The following is a 23,128-nucleotide window of genomic DNA, read 5'->3' as shown; positions in this document are numbered from 1 at the left end:
GATCTTTGAAAAATATAGTTCAGTGGCTCCGATATCACATCTGCCAGTTCCTTGAGAACTCTGGGGTGTAATCCATCTGGTCCTGGCGATTTGAACTCATCTAGGCTGGACAGGTGCTCCCTAACCATTTTCTTGCCTATCTTAACTTGTGTTTCTGTTTTGTTTTTTTATGGCACTATTTTTGATAGGTTGGTCTGTTTTTTCCCTTTGTGTAAAGACAGATGCAAAAAATGAGTTAAATAGTTCTGCTTTCTCCCTGTTGCTTGTCACCTTCTTGCCACTTCCACCCACTAATGGACCAATCATTTCCTTCACTTTTTTCTTGTTTTTTACATGTTGAAAGAAGCTTTTTTTGTTATTTTTGACTTTGGTCGCAAGCCTTAGTTCATTTTGAGCCTTGGCTTTCTTCACTTCATCTTTGCAGGCTCGGGCTATTTGCTGATATTCTGACTTAGTTATGTTCCCCTCTTTCCACTTTCTGTACTTGTCCTTTTTATCTTTCAATTTGTCAGAGAGTTCTTTATGCAGCCATGCTGGTTTCTTTTGAGAGCTGTTATTTTTCCTCTTTGTTGGTATTGTGCTAGACTGTGCTTTTATTATCTCATTTTTCAAAATTTCCCAAGCTTCTTGAGTTGTTTTCCCCTTGAGGATTCTCATCCATGGAATCCTTCCCAAGCCCTCTCTAAGTTTATTGAAATTAGCTCTCTTGAAGTCCAAGACTCTAGTTTGACTGTGTTCTATTGGTTGTGCTTCTATAATGTTGAATTCTAATATTGCATGATCACTTCCTCCCAGGGTTCCTATGGCTTCAACACCATCTATCATTTCATCTCTGTTAGTGAGAATTAGATCCAAAATGGCTAATCCCCTAGTTCCCTTCTCTACTTTTTGGGAGACAAAGTTGTCTGCTAGGTTTGTAGTTGAAAGAATTGAAATTTACATTATATTGTAGCCTTAAAGAGAATTTTTATAAAATGATGTATTGTTGGTATTTGTCATTAGAGAAATTGTCTAGAATGTATAAAGGCACTTCAAATTTTTGCTGGAAAGGTGAACAACATGAAGGGTCATTTTATCATGTATGATGGACATATAAAAAAAATTGGATACAAACAAATAAACTAATTCAGGAGATTTTTGAAAAACTAATGTACAATTGAAATCAAAGACTTTTCTTTTGGGTTTAATGAATAGACAGCTAGAAAAAAGCCATGGAACATGAGCCAAAAATGCCTAAGTCTATGGAAATTAATAAACTCATGCACACAACAGATTTAAACTATAATCATAGTGTATATAGTCAAAAGGCAGTGGTATTTAGGCCCAGAGTGTAAATGTATAAGATTGCCTCAACTACTATTTTATATTTCCCAATAAAAGTACTGATCATGGTATATATGTGTGTTTTTGATAGTTTGCAGTTTTTCAGAGAATATTCAAACAGATAGCAAATAAAACCATGCATTCTTAACTTCCATTAGTTATAAAGAGGGCACTCAAAACACAGATTTAATAAAATTATATTTATAGTAACTATGTCATCTAGATATTTAACACCCAATAATTTATTGCAGTTTAAGATTATAAGCATTAGAGTGCAGCATGATTTATAAGCAAAACAACAAAACACTAGTGTTCAAACACTAAAAAGATCAACATTTTAAAAAGATAAAATGGAAATAATATACATTGAAATAAACATATTTGTTTGCAATTCTCTAATTCCACATATATGTACAGTTTAAAACTAAGTCAGCATTCTATTAAATAATTGTTGCAAATATACAGTTCTAAATATATGAAATGTTTCTTAAACTATTAGATACTGTTTGGTTATAATAGAATTAAAGAAATAAGTTTTTTTCAAGCAAATACAAGATAAATATATTGGACAATAATGGGCATGAAAGATTAATCTGTGAAATAGTTTAATATTATTGAGCTTAAAATGTGTAAGAAAATAAACAGGCCCATTGTAACACTATTTGCTAATGTTTTTACTGGGTCAAAAGTATTTATCAGATAAAAATGTTTGTGTCACTGAAGTGTATTTGAGTGGTTAAAGAAGATTGTCTACTACCTTCCAGTAAAGAAACCTGCTTCAGGGGAGATAAATCAAGGCAAAAACTGAAGTCTAAATGATGCAGCACATACTTTTAAAGTGTTGTTGCATTATTTCGTACTGTACATCAAGACAGCAAAATGTATTGGGTCAGCACTGATTTAGGGAGTAACAAATATTAAAACATGACAAATTGCAGGATGACACTGCAGTCCATTTTTCATGTTGTTTGTTTTATTAATCTATTCTATTTAGAAACATACGTGACTCATACCTGACCTCAAAGTACAGTGTGGCACTACTGCCCTGGTGGTAGCAACCTGACTTATGATTTAATGTGATGGTTTGAGGACACACAAATATCCGTGTGCTCTATTGACAGTAGCAAGTGTCTCTAGATGTGGCCCTTGCAACATTGTAGATATAACTAGTATAAATAGGAATAATTTAAACATGTGACACCAGGCCACTACATTTGCTGCTTTAAAAAAAATCTATTTATTACAACTTGTAATAAAGTAAGATAGAATCCTTGTGGGAGTTGTAATAAAAAAAAGCTTGCCAATATCAAAATGTCACTATTGTCAGTATAAAAGGCTTTGGATGACTTTATTATGCTGATCATCTATAGGCTCACACTTTGTCTTTTATTTAAAAGAAAAGAAAATAACTGTATTTGTGCTGCTATCTACAGCCACATGACTCTACCACCATGTCTTCATATTGTTTATAAACTACATTATTAGCTGAATCAATAAACAAAATGCTAATAGGGCTCAGCCTTGTTGGAACACAACAAGTGGGAGGTGTTGATTCTGGATCCATCGAGTTCATTAATGTTTGGATAACTGCATGATTGGTGGGTTCTAGATGAGACTGAAGAGGAAATTCACAAAGTCCTTCACAATGATATGCTTCATATTCAAGAGGAGCTATTATCCAGTCATCCCAACCCATATCCTTAAAATTCACATGGAGTAGTTTTCTGCTACACTTTGCCTTCAAATTTTTGTTTGGTCGTTTTCCTTGTCGAGTTGCTAGAGGAGCCCTTCTCTTTCTTCTTTGACTGAATAGGTATTCATAAACAGTTTTGTCATCTTGACCAGATCTGGCTTTTATTTCATTGAAAAACAAGTCTCTTTTCTTTGTTCTACCAAATACTAAAAAAAGAGCCTTTTCATTGACTTGCCTCCCTGTTCTATTAAATCCCACAATCCTTAAATCAACAGGCCTCCCCTTTTCAAAAGCCTCCAGTTCAAAACACAAGTTATTAAAGTTTTTAAAGTTCCTAAACACTTTCCAAATGTCAAACACTTCCCATTTTGCTGTATCTATGATGTTGACTGTTCGAGACTCCAAGACAATGGATGCTTGCCTGCTTGGAGCGCAACTGAATAGCTTCACTTGATACATTTTCTCAGCAGAATAAGGCTTCCAGGTATCAGCTTTTTTTCTTAAAATCCGCAATTCTGCCCCTAATAAACCATCTTTCTCTAGTGCGCTGATGTCAAAAATGTATTTTTGCTTTTTAATTGGAGCTTGATCATCTAAAGAGAAAAACAGAGAGAGGTTCAAATATTTCTGAATAGAAATGTATACTACTGTTTAGTTTCTCCTAGCACATGTACATAATGAGTTTGGGATTAATAAAATGGCTTTATGGCACGGTTAGAAGGTAATATCACATGGAGATATAGTGGACCAATTCTTCAACATTTCAGAGAAGACGCTACATGTAACCTAATTAGAACTTAAATTCCAATAAAATACATTTGAACCTGAACTTCAGATTAAAACTTTGTGCCTATGATGTTCTTTTTGTTGTAGTAATATATTATGGAAAGCATATAAACATATGTGGCTATGTAGTGGTTATATTTTAAGATAGAAAGCACAGAGCATATGCTTGTGAATGATATTTTTAGTAACTGTTTTCCTTCAAAGACACTTGCCAGGAAGAGAAGTTTAAACTTAATGAATAACGATATATATTGGATTTAAACATTCAACTTGGAATTTCATTCAGACAAAACTCTTTCTCTTTTGAGTATATTTACAGATAATAGATATGTTTCTCTACCATGAGTTACAGTTCTGAGTTGTACACATTACTCATTTCAAGAGTACTTGTAGAAGAAAAATCAGTCACCAACATGGGAATTAAAGAAAATTCACAGATTGCTGTGGGGCCTGTGAGGAGCTAAAAAAAATGTAGACAACCTCCTTTGATCGTATAGTCTTTTTATTGCAGAAATATTAAGCCTCCTGCTTATTTTGTAATATTAAATCTGAATTAAAACTATATCTGAATTAGTTTTATTCTAACGAATTAGAAATATCCAGACAGTTTTTGCTAATCTGTTTTTTTCTGAAATAGAAATAGACAACAGGAACAGATTATTCAGCTCTTATTCTATCAGATATATAGTATTGTGTTATAAAGTGATGGCAATGTTTTAAGCAGAAAAGAAAAACATATCACAATACATTCTGAAAATTAGTATTACCTTAATACAAATATCAAAAGCTGACACTAGAAATGCTCTTAAAAGTATCCATTTAGGATGAAAACATCTGTGATTAGCAAGGTTTTGTCTCTTTCTGCAAATAGATGGATTTTCTTACCTTGTCCCTTGTCTAGGAAGCCTGTAATTGTATTGGCAAGTCCCATCTCCAGTTTTAGACTTCCATTTATATCTTTCTGTTCTGCATCAGAAAGAGTTTGGTATAAGGCAAGCATATATTCATGTGGTATGACAGCAGGATGTCTGAATGCCTCTTTAGATTCCCTTTGGGTAATAGGTTCTTTGATTGTTTTGGTTTTGTAGGAACTATCTGTATTTCCTGTGCCAGATTTTTTCACTGGGGCTTTAGGGCCAAAATTCTGAGCCTTTGGAGTCACCGTCCTTATTCCTGGTTGTCTATTTGAAGTAAGTCCGTCATGTTTTTCTGTATTCCTTGCTTTAGACAGAGTCTTCTTTGAATTGTCAGTCTTTGCCAACAAACCTCCAGCTTGAGCAATATTGCTTCTTGTTCTAGACTTGGAATTGCCAGCATTATATTCATGGCTCCCTGTTCTAAAAGTGCCTGTCCTTGGCAACGGGTGCCTCTCTTTTCCATCTACTTTAGACAATCCTAATTTCAACCCTAGGTTACCTTGACTTGCTTCAGCAGGATTCAATATTAAGGAAATGAAAACCAGATAAAACCAACTGAAGTGCCAAAGCAGTATAGAAAGAAAGTACAGGATTTTCATCCTCTGGTCTTCCTTTGAATGCCACCAAATAAAAAAATTAAAAAGGTTCCTCTGGTTTGGCATAAAAAACAAAATAGATTAAAAGGCAAGAGGAAAAAGAGCTTTATTTTCAATATACAGAATTTCAAATCAGTTTGTGTAATATCTGTATCTAGTCCCATAGTGGAAATGCTAATATGTTCAATTTGCTGTCTCCTGATTTCTGCCAGCAGTTTATTCCTAAAAAGAGAAAGTTAACCAACCCCCTTTCTTCCTTAAAAATGACTAAAAACTTGAAGGACTCTTGTTTAAATCTGAGAGGAATTTTTTTTTCCAAGAAGGAAGAATGGCGTAATGCTGCCTCTGTGTTAAAAGTTTTTTTTAAAAAAGTTTTGAATCCCTTCCAGTGAAAATATTTCACACACAGAAACCTGCAGGTGCTTAGAAATCTTTTACAAACTTGAACACAGGAATTGGAAGTGGAATTCCAACAAAAACCTATTTAATTACTCTCTGATGTCATGCTGTCTAAACTAATTTAAGTGTGATATATTTCTTTTAAAAAGTCTTCTTTGCTTTATGAGTCATACTCAGCTTTATGTTAAACAACTCAGTAGGGTTAAAAGTGTATAAGAATATGGACCCAAAAGTGGTAACATGTTCTGTATTATTAGCCTTAAGTGAACTCTTCATTTAAAACCAAACAACATCACCTAAGATAGTCATAAGATTCTTTTACAAAAACAGGTCAAAATAAATTTGTAGTATTCTTTAATTACATATGCATTGTATGGAGTTCTAAACATAGAATCTCTGCTTTATTAGCAGGTGACTGAAAGAAAACAAATGTGATAGCAAAGCTATTGCTTAAAAAGGATTTTTTAAACATTATGAATTACTGACAAAGAAAATAAGGAATTATGAACAGTCCTACTTCATGTCTGAGAAAGAAATATTTTCTTATATTGCATTTTAGGCTTCATTATTTAACTTCTTCTCTTTGTAAAGCCCCTGAATATCCAATGTTAAAGCAGCAGTGTCCCCTGCAGGAATTTGGAGCCATATTAAGTTAAAGTACCAAATAATCTCAGTTATTCAACATTAACAACTAAATTCTGATCAGTTTTTTTAAATAAAATTCTTTACCGATCCATATCTCTGTAATTCTGATAATGAATCACCTTAGTTAATGAGTCTAGACTTTTTTTAGAGTGTAGAAATATGCAAACTTCACATGTCATTAACTATATTTTGCATGAAAAAGAGCATCATGAATGCTTAATTAAAAATGTAAAAATTGAGCTTCTTGAGGGATTCGTTATATAACTTGAATGTGTGAGGATGATATAAAGAAATTCTTGTACTTTTGCAAATATTCTTTTTTTAAAAAAGTTTTTATTAGTTTTTTTCATACAGTTCAGTAGTGCTTGTTCAACAAACGTGTTATCTGAGTTTATCATTCACTAATACAGATTTAATTCCAAATCCCTTATTCTTTTCTGCAGCCATTGATAAAATAAGTCCCAAGTTTGATAGTATTCTGTTTCTTCTTTTTCTGTCAACCTCAGAGTAAGTCTGTCCATTTCTGCACAATCTAGTACAGTGATGGCAAACCTTTTAGACACCGAGTGCCCAAAAACCGCTCCGCCTCCTGCCCCACCCCCTCTGCTCTGCCCCCTGCCCTGCCTACTTGCCCCGCCTCTTACCCCACACATTCTGCCCCACTCCCACCCCCGCAGGGCCACCCACCACCTCCACTGCCTGCCGCGGCAGATTGCCCAGGCGCCCCTGCAGCACCATGGAGGTCATGCAGATGATGCTGTGGGGCACGGGGTCAGAATCCTGTACCTGTTGCCTGGCTGCCATGTCCTTGGCTGCACTGCGCTGCTCTGCATGGGCCACAACTGAGGGCAACTCCTCGGTGGGGCTGCTGATGAGGAGGGGACCATGGGGGGAGACGGGGCTGGGGTAATGGCACGCTTGCCCACAGAGAGGGCTCTGAGTGCCGCCTCTGGCACACGTGCCATACGTTCGCCACCACTGATCTAGTATTTTTTAACTACTTCTTCCTCTGGTGGTATTTTTTCATTTTTCCAATATTATGCGAATATGATTCTTGCTGATGTTATCACATGTAAAATCAAGTATATACTTTGTTTGTCAATCTTTTCTGGCATTATGCCTAATAAAAAAAGTTCAAGTTTGAAATCTACATGTTTTCCCAATATCTTTTCTAGCCAAGTATGTATTTTTGTCCAATATCTCTTTGCTTTAACACATGTCCACCATACATGATAAGTACCTGACTTGTGTTTACATTTCCAACGTCTATCTGACATATTTTTAAACATTTTTGCTAATCTTGCTGGTGGCAGGTGCCATCTACGAAACATTTTATAGGTTTTCTTTGTAAGAGGTTGACATTGTCAATTTATAATTTCTTTCCCACAAGTTTTACCATTTCTCTAAATCTGTATTATATCCAAAATTCTTTGCCCATGTTTTGTTTCTTTTACTTGTTCATTTTCCATTTTCAAATTCAATAAAAAGTTATACATTTTCTTAATTAATTTCTCATTAGAGGTTAATAATATCTGATCAAACAAGGTCTGCTCTTTATAAAATCCGTACAATTTAACATCTTTATTGTATCTCACTTGCATTTGTAAATATGCCCACCATGATAGATCAATACCCTGATTTTCCATCTCTTGTTTAGATTTTAAATTCCCTTCAAAATTTAGAATATATGTCTGTATTTTCTCAAAACTGATTAAATTTGGATGTACAAATGCTTCCATTGTTGAAAGCCATCCTGGAATTTTCAAATATATTTTACATTTTATTTTTTTCACATAATGCATTTCTAATATAGTGGTTTTGAAAATATTTATGAATTTTATTTTTCCCATAAGAAAGCAGCCAACCAAGTTCTAAATCATGTCCCTCCAAAAACAATAACCTTTTATTTCTAAGAGTTATCCATTCTTTTATCCATGTTAGTATAGATGCTTGATAATATAAAACTCACTCTGGCAGGCCAAAACCTCCATTTTCTTTAACTTCTTGTAACATTTTCAATTTAATTCTAGCTTTCTTTCCTTACCAAATAAATTTCAAAATTAGGAAATTTAAATCTTCAAAATCCCCCCCCCCAGTTTTATAGGTATCATTTGGAATAAAAAACAATATTTTGGTAATATATTCATTCTCACCATAGCAATTCTTCCTAATATTGACAGTTGCAAGTTTTCCCATTTTTCTGGGTCAAGTTTTATTTGATTTAGTAATTTTATATAGTTATCTTCTTTTATCGTTGAACATCTTGCTGTTAGATATATTCCCAAGTATTTAACCTTTTTGACCATTTGTAATTCTATTTTTTCTGACATTTGTTTTTTTGTTTATCTGTAAGATTTTTAACTATCATTTTAGTTTTTTCTCTGTTTATCTTCAGTCCCGCTATCTCTCCAAACTGTTCTATCTTTTCCAATAATTTAGAAATCATCTCTAAAGGTTCCTCTAGGATGAATACCAGATCATCTGCAAATGCTTGCAGTTTATAAGTTTCACTTTTTATTTCTAGTCCTTTAATTTCTTGGTCTTGTCTAATATTACTATTTAAAATTTCCAAAGTTAAGATAAATAACAATGGAGATAGTGGACATCCTTGTCTTGTGCCTTTTCTTATGTTGAACTCTTTGTATAATCTCCATTTACAATCACTTTTGCTGTTTGTTTGTGATATATTGTTTCAATCGTATTTATAAAATTTTGTCCAAAGTCCATAGTTTTTAGTTGTTGAGTCATAAATTGCCAGTAAACATTATCAAATGCATTTTGAGCATCTAGAACAGCAGTTCTCAACCTGTGGGTTGGGACCCCATTTGGGGTCGAACGACCATTTCATGGGGGTCACCAAACAACGCAGTCCGCCATTTTTCCCCCCTTTTCCTTAGCTGTGCTACTCCCTTTTATTCTATTGGCTTTTAAAAGCCAATAGAATAGACTCTCTTGAATAGAGTCTAATTCTATTGGCTTTCAAAAGCCAATAGGAATTGTCCAGCCTATCTCTGCTCTGCTGAGCCCGCCAAAAGTCCCATTCTGCAAACGGTGCTGCACCAGTTGAGTAGTCCTCGACTTACGGCCGGTTGAGTAGTCCTCGACTTACGACCGGTTGGGGATCGCGGCATTAAAAAGGTTGAGAACCACCGATCTAGAAATATTAATGCCAATTGTTTTCCTGGATGCATTTCATAATATTCCAATATGTCCATTATAACAAGTTGTTTTTTATTTGTCTCTTTCTTCCGTCTGTTTGAAGAGATTCCTCAGTTCGTTTGGGCTGACCACTGTTGGCTCCAAGCTCCCAAGGCTTCCCTTCTTCTTCGCCTCTCCAGGGCAATTTTCCGACACCTTGGGTTCTCCAGACGGAGCGAAATTGGGCTAGGAATCCGGAGCGCTGGTTTCTTTCACCTGTCTCATCATGACACCAAGCTGGAACTTTTGCAAACTATTCTAACTGCTGAATCATACCTCAAAATTAGCTGATAGCAATAAGTTTTAATTCTATGTCCAGCAAGTTCTAATTGAGTAAAATATACACACTCTTTCAAAACTACAGTAAACACATCAACCTATGACTAAGATGTGAAACCTGTGTGGAACAAATATGTGCTTGTTAGCATATCAACCCCCTCAAGTTAATTCATGGATGTGGAATATATTACTTACAGATGTCACAAATCATGGTGGGGAAATAGATATGAGGAGATCCATGTCAGTAGGTGAGTTTGCAACATGTGTATCTTTCTATAATTAAATATATTTTTAATTTAACACTGATTTAATTTCACTGGCTCTGGGTTGATATAATTCCTAACAACATGCTTCTTGGTTTGAACCAAATGATAATTGCAATTGCACTTAACAAAGCTTGGAGAACGGCTGATATAATTTTCTTTTCAAGAAGCAAGTATGATGATACAAAAGATACATGACCAGATTTGTCACTGTCCTTTCCCTTAATATGTAAAGATATGAGATGGGTTGATTGGAAAATTAGACTGTAAAGGCAGTCTTTTTTGTGCTATATTCCATCTTTTTGTCCTATATTCCCCTTGCCCAAAGCTATTATGATTAAAACCATCACTACCATTTGTTCCAAGCAGGATATTTATTATAATATTGCCACACATATCAATTATTAATACAAAGCAATTAGAGTATTTCTCCAGTTTCTTTCAGAAAATTGTCTTCTTTTTAGAAAAACATTATCACTGATTCCTCAAGTATTTTATGAAAAATAAATGCAGATGGGAAGGTTATTCCTGCAACTAGTAGTTCATGACTCTGATCAGAAATGTTTAAACATTTTATGTCAAGTATTAATTTTCATCACAGCAATACATTACTCTAATGGCATAAGAAAGCATAAGCATAATCACCATTGTACAAACAGAAATCTTAGCCTTCAAACCACAGTATGGGCCATAGTATATAGTTTTTGTGCTGATTCAGCAAATTGAAAATTGGGCAATATTTCCAAAATTAAATTACTGTGTGTTTCAGCAGTTTAGAAAAGGAGAAATAAAAGTTTGAAGCAGGGCCCAAAGTATTACCCCAATTTTAGGTAATACATTTCCCAGGAAAGAGATCTATGTGCCAAATATTGCAAATTTAAAAAAAAGTTGTGTGACCATCTTCAAAGAAGTACTGAGTATCTTTATTTTATTTTCATAAGAAATTAATTTATTTCTTTTTCAGTCATAGGAGTGAGGGCTTTTTCAACTCCTGTGGTAATCTCCCATTCCCAAAACACGGTACAAAATGGCAAAGACAGAGCAAATGCCTCTTTTATACAATATCATTTCCAGGACAAATCAATCAAACAACTAAGTGACAAATTTTAATAAGTGAAAAGTTACTAGCCAAACAAAATACATTCCAAGTGGAAAATTGGAGATGGAAGAGATGGTAATGGGATGAGAAGAAGCCTGAAAAAAATGCCAGGGCTAAGCAATCATCTATCCCGAGATTAGTGTTTACTTAATGCTGCTTCACTGTAATGCCATTATTTCTATGTTAATGAATTAATATGCTCTATTGCATATACCAAATACAAATCTCCAAAACAACGTTCACTGGATGATTCTGAGTTAGTAATTCTTTGCCAACCTTATCTGCCTCACAGTTTTGTTGTGAGCCTAAGATAGGTGGGGTCACGTATCACACCTTTAAAAAAACCACGGGAGGTATGTTATTATTTAAAAATGCTACAATAAATCTGGATTAGTCATGCATGTCAAGTTGTTCTTTTTATTAAAAGCTTTTTATTATTTGAAATCATAATATTTGAGACTTTAAATTAGTTCAGTGAACTAATTTCTTTACCTACAGATAATACAGTATTATTTCTGTTTAGTAGAGCCTTAGATTTAGAATATTAAAAAAATGAAATTGCTTTTTGTTCATCAAAAGCAAAATACAGTAACTCTCTTTGGCTATCCATAAATGAACCATTTAATCATAGTTTTATTCAACTGACTGAAATTTCTGGTTCCACATATCGCACTAATAATGTAATCATACACTCTGGACTCAAACAATGTCCTTGGCTAACATATGATTATCTAGTTTGTGGTTTAATACACAAAGTGAAACAACCGCTGAATATCTAAGAATAACCCTTCAAAAAGACGTTTTTATGCTCTGGAATTTCCAACATTCAACACAATTAAGTAACCTTGTTATTTTAAGTTCTTTGCATACTGTAGTGAGGGAGAATGAAATGAGGCATACTGAGAGGCAAAAATGATTGAAGGAAAATCTCTGTCCTGTCACACAAACATTTATCATTTTTCCAAGCAAGTTCAAACTCATCTCTGTATCTTGGTTTCAGTTGCCATTTCTGCAACTGGGTTTTAATTAATCTACTCTCCAGATTGAGTATCAAAGCATCTTGCTTCCTTGGAATTAGCTAAAAAGCAAGACTACTGGGTTCTCCTTACAATCCAAGCGACTCCCAAGAGTCTTTTTCAACACCACCATTCGAAAGCACTTAAATAACATGGGGGACGACAACACGTCAAAGGGGGGGGGGGAAGGGAATTAGGAAGAGAAGCAAATCTAATGAGTAGAAAAATAACAGGAATAGGAGGACTGGGAAAAAAATCCTTTCTTTTCTACTTTTGGTCTTCATAGAATATATCATTTTACCAGAAGATTTACTAGCAATATTAAAATACGTGCTATGATGACCATTTAGAAAGAGAAGAGTTTTTTTAAAAACAAACACGTTCATCTTCCCGCTGTTCTGCATCAGTGTCATCTTCCCTTTGAACCAATAGGAGGCAGCGGAGAAGTACAGAAACGGAGCTCAAGGGCTCATGGGTAATGTCGTTTTTCAAGAGCAGCTTTAATTACAACCGACTTGAACTGAACTCTATTTCCCACAAGTCGCTTCTGGATATTGCTTATTGCTGGCTTATTGCTCCAGCAAGCAAGCTCGGAAAGATACCGCACAGCTGATTCGCAGTTTCGGGCCTACTGCTCTTTCCCCTCCCTCCCTCCACCTTACCTGCTCGCTGCTTCACAGGTGAGGAGGACCAGAAAGGCAACCGCATCCTTACTTCTGGATGGGAGGGCTGTTCCGGACTTTACCTGAGATCCCCGCTCAGTGGCATTAGCAGGCCTGGGAACCTTGCAGTCCCCAAGGTCATAGGAATTTATAGGAGTAAAGCCGAATATTAGGTTTGTTCTCGCTGTGAAATCTACGGATGAGTTTCTGAACTTTAGAGAAGTTAGTTTTTGTAAATTCCTATTTTTTTCTATTTCTGTGGGGTATATTAAACGCCTCTAATTTTTCATTTTGTGTTTTGGACACAAAGCAGACTAGTTTTTGTCCTGGGTGTCTTACCTATTTATCTGTTTAAAGAATGCCAAAACAGTCGTGCTTATTATTGAAAAGGCTGTCAGAGCAGTTTTTGCTGCCAGAGGAGAGGAATCAATCTTGCTCATACAGATTTTGTTCTTATAGATGGAAGAAGAGAAAACACTAAACAGCATGAAAACACAGAAGGGCTTTTTGTTGCCAGATGACCAAATAAGAGTATTACATCAGCAGATGATGGAAAACCGTGCATCCTATCGTCAGAAACTACAAAGTTCACAAGAAGCACAACACCGTCAGGCAATACTTGTTCAAAAGCTACAGGCAAAGGTAAAAAAGCTTTTCTGTTACCAGTATCACCCAAAAGAAAGTGGTGATGTATCTTCTTAGATGCATAAATAAATAAAAGAGTTAATTGAGGTGATAACGGTGCTGTGCAAGAATGGAGGAGAACCTTATTGAAATTTCCACTCAGTTAAGCAACTTGTAGGTAATCCTATCTTTCAGCTTAACCTCCCCCAGAATATAATAGGTGTGAGGATAAAATTGGCAGTGACAATATTACTTTAATATTGATCGGACATGCTGTATGATTGTATTATTTTATTGTTTTATTGTTAGATGATTGTTTTAATTTTGAACGCCGCCCTGAGTCCTTTGGGATCGGGCGGCATATAAATAAAATAAATAAATAAATAAATAAATAAATAAGTTGCTGAAAGAAAATCAGGATACAAATATAAAAGATACATTTAAAAAATATTAGCCTGTGCTTGAAAATTATTCTAAAACTGGAATTTATAAATGAATATATGTACGTAGGCAGCTACCTATAAGAGAAAACAGAGAAAGCGTTAATTGATAACAAATGTGAAACTGTTTGAAATGTGTTGTAGCACACAAAAAGATAAAAATTATTTTTTTGTTTGTCAGGTTTTGCAATATCGAAATTGGTGCAAGGAATTAGAAAAGCGTCTGGAATCCAACAGTGTGAGTAATATTGGAAGTGACTACTGTGATTTTTGCAATTATGTGTTACTAACAGTGTGCCATGCAAAAGAGAGGAGGGTGTGTGAAGTACATTTTATGGAATACTTGGTGCTCTCTAAGCTTGGTTGTTTACTTGCAGACGTTTCATTATGTCGTTAGGTAACATCAGTGCTAGTGACTGTGGGGTTTGCTCTCTCTTTATGTATAGAAGCTTGCCCTTCAGCGTTGATAGGTGTGTGGATTTTTTCCTTGGTAGTTCCTTGATTACAGTATTGCTTCCCCCCAACTTGGCTTACAACCATAACTGGAACCAAAATTTCCATTGCTAAGCAAGATGGTTATTAAGTCACACCTGATTTTATGAACTTTTTTGCCACAGTTGTTAAGCAAATTACTGCAATTAAGTGATTCACATGGTTGTTAAATTAATCCTGCTTCCCCAATTGATTTTGCTTGTTAGAAGCAATCTGGGAAGGTTGCAAATGGTGATCACATGACTCCAGGACACGCCAATTGTCGTAAATACACATTGGTTGACAAATGCTTGGAAATTCCTCAAAGAACATGTTTATTGGTTACAAAGTATCAGCTTGTCAAAAGGGAAACCAATTCTGAAGACACACATAACAATTCCCCAATACAAAGTTAAGAAATCCCACTCCTAATGCTATGCAAGCAACTACGTTCCCCAATATATGTTCTTGGTGGGCTTTTCATGAAACGCCCAGCCTGCAGTCTCGGGAGCAGCCAATGACCTTGATTCCTATGGGACAAAAGTTTATTTAGACTAGCGAAGCACCTGGCAATCCCCCCCTTCCTCCTTTCAATGTGTCAACTGAAAATGAATAAGGAAGATAGCCGCAGCCATGCTCATTTGAAAAGTTGACAGAAAGAGTCTCCTGCAGGGAAAAAAAAAGCAGATTAAGCATTCCCTCGAGGCTTGTGAAGGTATTTATCATAAAACTTCTTTATCAATCTATCTGCTTTCACATTTGTACATTTCATCCGTGTAGTTTCCGAAAGGGGTTAATCTTTCCACTGAACAGGATATTGTAACTTTCCCTTGTACAACCTAGAATCGAGAATACGTTTTATTTCATAATGTGTCTCCCCCTACATCACCATTGGACCTGGTGGCTTCTTTGGGACAGGTCACACAGGTTTCAATAGACTGCAGTGAAACACAGGGTGAACTTTCCCCAACAATCGTGGCAGTTTCAATTCCACTGTGACAGGGTTAATGATTTTAGTGACAGGAAAAGGACCAAGGAATTTTGGCCCTAATTTTCTACTGGGAAATTTTAACCTTAAATATTTTGTTGAAAGATAAACCAATTGTCCAGCATGAAAAGGTTTCTGAGGGGAGCATCATTTGTCTGCTTGCTCTTTGTAAACCTTGGTAGTTTTGGTCAATGCCTTCTTCCCATTCACCTATCTCTACCTCCTCACTTAGTGTCTCCCCCTCCACCACCATTGGACCTCGTGGCTTCTTTGGGACAGGTCTCAAAGAGGATTCTGACACAGGTTTCAATAGATTGCAGTGAAACACAGGGTGAACTTTCCCCAACTATTGTGGTAGTTTCAATTCCACTGTGACACCTGTATGTTGATCATATGAACATGGGGATACACTTATGGTTGTAAGTGTAAGGTCACTTTTTTCAGTGCAATTGTAACTTTGAATGAGGACTACCTGTATCCAGGTATTGAATTATTATCATTATTCTCCCCTGAAAGTCCTGGTACAGGAGATCATTATCCACATCTAATTGGTGGTTTATTGGGTATCCTCAAAATAATACTCCTTTTCTTGTACAGTATTCTTACAAATATGTTTTTGACTGAATTCTCTCAAATTTCTAGGTATCAGTATGTGAGTGCACTTCCTTCATGTATGCCATTTTCTGTTAACTTTTGTCTGGTGTATTCCTTTTGAATAAGTTTTACCTTCCTTGCTTGCGTTCAGTTCACGAATTTCATTTTACCAGGTTTCAATAATACCTTTCAAATTGTATTTGTTTTTTTTCCCCACTGAAAACTTATTCTTCGACACCATATTCAGTACATTTCTATAGATCCTCTGGAATCTTCAGGTTATGTATTTTGACCTATTTCTTCTTATACTTTTATGCTTTGGGCCCTTCTATATCCTGCATATCCCTCCCAGTCCTATTATCAATATTTGGCATAACACTGTTTTCTGGAATCTGATAACCATCCCCACTTCGGAGCCATGCACTTATTTTAATTGTAATTAAATTAATATGGCTTAGTACTACGCCATTGATTATCCATTTGATCAGTGTTTTATAATCTGATGTTTAATTAAGACTTTACTTTCTCACAAAGGATTCTCATCCACATCTACGGAATCACAAAGTAGAACAGAGTATAGAAAATGTATTGGTTCATTTGGAAGAAGAACAGCAGAGGTGAGTTAAACCTAATTGTAGAAGTGTGTTGAGTAACAGTACAATTACAGTAAAGACAATTTTTGCTTTGTGATTGTTTTATTTAGTGACTGATCACAGTTACAAAAAGTAACTGAAACAGTAATTTTATATTCATTTCTTCCGTTTATGACCTTTACTGGTATGTAAAACAAAAGAAACCTGAAAATCATAAGCACAATTGTGGTTTCAGTTAGCAACTTAATGATCAAGTTGTCAGTCCCAATTTTGGTTGCTAAATGAGGAGTACTTGTACTGATGCTAGTTTATCTTCTCAGAATCATGTTTATTTGTTTAAATTATTACTTTATATATCAGATGTGAGAATTTGGCTAGAGTGAATATCTTGCTTCGGAAACACTTGGACAAAGCCAATGAAGTGAATGAGGCACTCCAGGAAGATATCAATAAATTGACAGATGATTGGACAAGAGCTAAAATTGAGTTAGAGCACAAAGAAAGTGAATGGCACGAAGAACGAGAGGTAAGAATGCATTTGTAGGAACATTACAGAAAATATAAGGAAAGTAATTTTTTCCTAGAAAGTTTTCTATTCCAGTTAGATAGAAATTCCCCATGCTTCAGCTTGAACAGATATTTGCTGATAAAAATTAAGAAAGTTGGTAAATATTGTAATGGCACTAAGGGTATAAACAGATGTATGTGATTCTAGCAATCTTTGGGAAATGGGAAATGAGTGTTTTTCTTTCATAATAATCAATCAGCTCATAGCCATATCTTGAAAGTTGATTCATATTACAGAAAAAGAATAGTAAGGAAAAAGTTTATGAGCTTTAAAAAGCTTATATTTTTTTTCTTTGAAAAAGTGTATACTAAATTACTATTGTGGGATAAAACAGATTATTTGTAATTTTATTGTTGTTTCTAGCTCTTTGAACACTATAGGCAATCTGAACACGATCGTATCCTTGGCATTTGGCGGCAAGTGGTGACATTACGTCGGCATTTTTTGGAAATGAAGACAGCAACTGACAGGTGAAGAGGAATGGATTCCTCTATCAGTTGAAATTGTATACTACTAAATTGTATGTAGAAATGCCCTTTTTCTGTATGTCAATGAAAGAATTATGACATGTTTCCTTCACTGCTGTATAGGAAGGAAAATTCTTATCTACTACATCTTTCCTGTGAAGACTTTCATTTTACCAGAGGCTGAATTCCACTATCTGCAGATCAGTAGAATATAGCATTATTTATTTTTATTCCAGGGATCTGTCTGAATTAAAAGCTGAGCAAGTGAGGCTTTATGGCTCTATAGTGATCAGTTGTTTCCATGTGAGCTCAGATGCACAGTTTTGGGAGACCAAGAATTTGGAAGATTCAGCCCTAAGATGCCAGCTGCAGGAACGGCAACAGCTTGCTAAAAAATTAGAGAAAATGAATATGGAGAAAGAAAAATACCACCAAACAAGGGCAATTGGAGCATTACATGTCAAAGGAGATCTTGCAGAGGAAGATCTTCAGAGCAGGTAAGTTCCATTTAAAAGGTCTACTAATTGTTTTCACCATTTGTAGTTCTTTATTCAAATTACACTGGCTGTTAGTGCCAAGACTTTCTCAAGGAAGATATTTTTGTTGCAAATTGTAGTAGGAATGAATTATACCAATTAACAATTTAATTAGTAGGGCAAATTGGAAAGATAAAGCTAATAGAATATGGGCTTACTGTAGTTACTCTGTTCTTTGTAACTTGGATTATTTTGTTTTCATTATTTTGAAAAAGAGAAATTCAGTGCACAATAAATCAGTGCTGGATTATGTTGTACAAGGACAATCAGCCTAATATGAATGATCAGGAAATATATTCATACTGATGTATGCCAAAATTTAGCTTACATGAAGGAGAATACAGTATATTTCTTTATAAATTTTGAATACTTTGATGTATTTGCTGTTGGCTCAAATAAGTAATCAATATGATTCATTCTTCTTTGGAAAAAACGCAGATCTTCTGATAATTGTGATGTATGAATAAAGAAGGTAAAAATGCATGGCTTTATATATACAGGCTATATTTTAAAATAACAACATTTTGGAGATTGGAGATGTTTTTTCTATTAAAAGTCTGTATGTAAGTAGACTCTTGGGCCACTATACCACAATTAGTGATATATTGGATAGGGAACTTGGTTTCCAGATGGTTCATTTAGTTCCTGTATGACTAGTCTGAACATATAAAAGTTCTGCTTTAGCACACTGAGAAATTGGATACAGGAATCCCTCTTTGGCTTTGGAAAGTCTACTGATTGTAAATGGCAACAAAGATTGTAAAGGTGTTTTGCTCTTTCAAGAGATTAATGTAAATTATGTAATTAGATTTTTTCTGATTTTAAAAATGGGGACTCTGCTGAGAAGCTAAATGCAAAAAATTATGTGCAGGATTCACATTCTCATGTTGAGCTTTCAGGGACAATGAGCCACTTTTAGAAGCAGAAAAATAAAATTGTATTAGCCAAAACATCTTAGTCTATAAATATTGCTGTTCTCTTTTCAGGTTGCTGGAGTTGACTGCTTTGCTTGAAGAGTCTCATAAACAGAATGAAGAGAAGGAGAAGACAGTGAAATCTCTAAGAGAGACAGTAGAAATTCTGGTATGTTGTCAAGGAGTTAGAGAAAATCCAGTGGAAGAGATGTTATACAGCTTGCTTCATATAATTTTAGTGATAACTGCTTTCACAAGTGAAATGCTGGATCACAAGATGTTTTGAAAAGAAATGTACTATTTGCTACAACAGTAATACCTACTGTTTATATAATTATGCCATAGGAATGGGGAAACAGGTTGTGCATTTATAAAGCCAAAATTCTTTTTGCTAATATAGTTTGAAAATATGTATGCAATATGTAAACTGAATATCAATTTTAATAGCTAGTTAAAAAGTACTAATTTCCCAGTACTGCTCTGTAATCCTACAGGTAGAACTCCTTTTGGTATGTTTTCATATGATATATTCTGGCCAGTGAGATATGTCCATTGCAGTTTTGTCGATATGTTGTCAATCAGTATTCCTATTAAATTATGTTCTAAGTTCAGATGTTTATGAGGATTCAGATTCTATAAACAATGATTTAATTCTAATACTTTATTTTTTCAGAAGGCTAATAATTTGAAGATAGATTGTGACCAAACACCAAGCAAAGATATCAGTGAAGAGATCTTTTCTCTGCAACATGTATTAACAGAAATTACCCAGGTAGGTATAATTTAGATATCTTTTCATGATTCTGTTACTTTTTAAAATATAAATTAAGTATCACATTCTGTTATCTAGAAGTATACATTTGGACACTGAGGAGCATACTTTGTAGTGTATCGGTGGCCTTTGTCCACTCATAACATGACCAATCACAAAAATATGTTTATTACACAGCAGGCGTTACATTTCAGACCCCCAATTTATAAAATATAGAAAAGCTTTATGCAAAAGATTTACTATTTCCTACTTACTTTGTTTTATTGATTTACAATATTTTTTTATGTTGTCATCTCAGACTATAAGGGTTCTTAATCACCAAAAAAAACCCATAATTTTAAATCAAATCAAAATAATGTTGCCCTCCAAAACACAGGTACTTCCTTGTATTAGCAGATTACTTATACCTCCCTCCACCAACACATATCAAAACCTGCTAGAAAACATGGTATTGATATTTTTCAAAAGGACAACAAAGAAGGTTTCAGCCTTGGTTCGAGCATTAGGTGGTTCCCTATTGAAGGAGTTTTCTCCCCCCCCCTTACCCTTGACTTTTCACGAGGGAGGATGTCTTTCACTATCCACTTGGCTTTGCACAGTGGTCAGACAAATTTTATCTCGCTTACCTGGTGCCAAAAGGTAACAGAGACTTGAGCCATAAAAAGCTTTGTAGGTAATAATCAGAATTTTGAATTGGACCTAGAAGCCTTCTGGTAACCAGAGCAGCTTCAGCAAAATTGGTGTTATTTTGCTGTACTTGTATTACATAATCAGCAGAGCCCAATCAGAGTGGACTGTCACTCACTGGAGACTTTCAAATAGATTGGATAAGCATGATGCTGGACTAAGTGACTTACAAGATCCCTTTCATGTTATATTTTCTGTTATTCCACAAGAGAAGTTAGATTGTTGGTTATGGATTTCTTATGGGTTTAGAAGGAAGACAATGCCTATCTGAATATATTGGAAATATCTTCATAAAATTGTTTTGTATTTAATAACAAAATAATCATACTGTATTATTACTTTGAGACATCTTGGAGACAATGTTCCGTTGTTTCAGAAAAATCTATCTTGCACTATGTGATGATAGTCATTTAAATGGGAGTTGTTTTATATTTCACACATTATGTAAGTCATGACTTGGGAAATACAGACACTCTCATTATATATTATTTGGATTTACGGTATTTGGAGGAGCAGTTATTAAGGTTATTTTTGTTCAATTGTACATCTCCAAAATTCAGCACTGACTATAGTGTCATTATTCATAAAGCATTTGCTTATAGATCTACATAACCAGGCTGTTACTCCACAATCTCATGAATTGCAAGTTCTGCTGTGCAAGTTAATTCTTATAAGCAGTACACAGCATATGGGTAGTGGATGTCAGATGTAACACTGAGATGTCCCAGTCTTGCTTCACCTTGGTAAGGTTCCATGCAGATAGAAAGTATGAATAAGGTTAATGACTTAGTCATTGTCCATTAGAATCTTTCACAAGAGTAGAACCTATGTAGGAGATTCTAGGTAGGTGATGGTTTTAATATGAAAAACTACAGAGTGATACTGGTTTGGATTTCAGGCACTTATTATTGAGAATGATGCAACAGTTGGCATCAGGCAAGTTGAACAGTATGCTGACCCTTGTGGTGTCATGGAACCCAATACTGGTGATTCAGACGGCACCTTTCTTCTTTTACGTGATGTTCTTGCTAAGAGAAGAAATCAAGTAGAGGTAAGAGGACTGTTAAGAATACTACTTTCTCCTATAAAAATTTCAACACTTGATATCTGTAAATATTCACTCTCCATTTGTTCATCAGACATTTTTGTTAAGCTTTATTTTCTTGTTTTTTTCTTTTGCAGCAACTGAGGCGACAGCTGTTGGAAAGTCAAGATTCTGCCACTGCTTTGGAAAAACAACAAAAGCAACAGGAAGAGCAGTGCAACTTCTTAAGACATAGACTAGAACAACTGGAAGGCGAACGAGACACATATGCAAGCCAGCTTCAGCATTTACAATCTGTACTGGACACTTACCGTAGGTATGCATTATGTTAGCTTTCTCTAGCTTTAAAGTATCTTCTCCAATTTGCTGCCTTTAGAAGTGTTGAGTTTGCAATTCCTGGAATTCTTTTGCCTTTCCTGATTAAGACTTTGAGAGCTGTAATCTCAAAATATCTGGGAGATGCCAGTAATTCTTTAATATATTATACTATTAATTATTTATATTAACATTTTTCTTATGTACCTGTTTGTTGTTGCCATGTTAGTTGTTATTCATTTCCAGCAGTATAAGCAACTACTTAACTGGAGGCTGCTGTTTCACAGTGACCATGAAACCCTGGAGAAATCTAGAATAGAACTGCAGCAGCAGCTGGAAATTTTGGAACAGGAGGCTCAGCATTTACGCCAAAGTAACACAGAGCTACAACTGAAAGGAGATATGGCAGATGGAGAGAAAGAAGAAAAACAGGGGGAATTGGAGAGGCTAATGCGTGAGAGAGAATACATGTGAGCTTTTTTCCTTGTTTTCTTCACACATTCTCTAAAGAGCAATAATTTGCTTTAAAAAAATGACCTGTTCCCTTATTATGCATCTATTCTTTTTTTTACTGTAACCTTTGTCATTTATTCTGTTGGAAGATTAATTTTCTATAAAAATATATATCTAGTTGTTCTAGTTATGGCTTTAACATAATGTTTTTAGTAAGATAATGATAGTATTGACTAGATTACCAGCCTTACTGTCAGATGAAACATATCCTGAAGAATTAGGGTAGAATATAGTCAGTTTGCGCACATTTTGGCTAGTATTCCACAAAAAGCAATTAAACCTTTACCCATGACAGTCCATGCAAGCTACCTTGCAAGATAATATATCTTTCTATGTATATTTAGATTATGTATATTTAGAACTATCCAGTATTTATTTATGAGACTTATATACCGCTTTAAGTGCAAGCATTCTCTAAGCGGTGTACACCAGTAAGCAATGTATATATATATTTACATTGCCCCCAACAATCTGGGTCCTCATTTTACCTACCTCAGAAGGATGGAAGGCTGAGTCAACCTTGAGCTGGTGAGATTTGAACCGCTGACCTGCTGAACACAGTCAGCTAAAGTGGCCTGCAGTATATTAACACAAGCAACAATATTCAGTATTGTTGAATTCTGGAAATAAGTAAGCATCTTCAGTTTATAGATACAGCTTAACAGGAAAAAAAATTAGAGAGCTCTTTCTGTCTATTCCCTTCCATGTACTGTGTTTGAATTTTG

At 35.0% G+C, this 23,128-nt stretch overlaps 2 protein-coding genes across 6 annotated transcripts in view; one reads left to right on the top strand and one right to left on the bottom strand.

The window, feature by feature from the left end:
- Positions 1-1,508: 1,508 nt before the first annotated feature.
- GDF5 (growth differentiation factor 5) lies at positions 1,509-5,591 on the bottom strand. The gene is made up of 2 exons (XM_039319209.1): positions 4,688-5,591; positions 1,509-3,609 (listed from the first exon to the last, which is right to left on the bottom strand). Exons 1-2 carry the CDS (start codon positions 5,379-5,381, stop codon positions 2,747-2,749), a joined length of 1,557 nt encoding a protein of 518 aa, XP_039175143.1. The 5' UTR covers positions 5,382-5,591; the 3' UTR covers positions 1,509-2,746.
- Positions 5,592-12,742: 7,151 nt separating this feature from the next.
- CEP250 (centrosomal protein 250) overlaps positions 12,743-23,128 on the top strand; it is a 34,475-nt gene continuing 24,089 nt past the window's right edge. For 2 of the 5 annotated variants that reach the window (XR_005553661.1, XM_039319191.1), the window contains exons 1-12: positions 12,743-12,894; positions 13,336-13,518; positions 14,122-14,178; positions 16,528-16,610; positions 16,947-17,112; positions 17,518-17,624; positions 17,858-18,118; positions 19,144-19,240; positions 19,745-19,843; positions 21,429-21,581; positions 21,713-21,891; positions 22,178-22,360. Coding sequence is in view for 4 of the 5 variants with exons in the window: in XM_039319191.1 (XP_039175125.1) it covers positions 13,336-13,518; positions 14,122-14,178; positions 16,528-16,610; positions 16,947-17,112; positions 17,518-17,624; positions 17,858-18,118; positions 19,144-19,240; positions 19,745-19,843; positions 21,429-21,581; positions 21,713-21,891; positions 22,178-22,360 (1,568 nt within the window). In the remaining variant the exon portion in view is untranslated. Of the gene's footprint in view, positions 12,895-12,936; positions 13,050-13,335; positions 13,519-14,121; positions 14,179-16,527; positions 16,611-16,946; positions 17,113-17,517; positions 17,625-17,857; positions 18,119-19,143; positions 19,241-19,744; positions 19,844-21,428; positions 21,582-21,712; positions 21,892-22,177; positions 22,361-23,128 lie in introns of those variants that run through there. The other 3 variants (XM_039319193.1, XM_039319192.1, XM_039319194.1) reach the window with 3 other exon arrangements.

Source organism: Crotalus tigris, unplaced genomic scaffold, assembly GCF_016545835.1.
Source record: "Crotalus tigris isolate CLP2741 ecotype Arizona unplaced genomic scaffold, ASM1654583v1 scf7180000022411.5474196:2289641, whole genome shotgun sequence".
NCBI lineage: Eukaryota > Metazoa > Chordata > Lepidosauria > Squamata > Viperidae > Crotalus > Crotalus tigris.
Note: the sequence above shows the minus strand (reverse complement) of the source record. Positions and strands in the feature narration are given on the sequence as shown.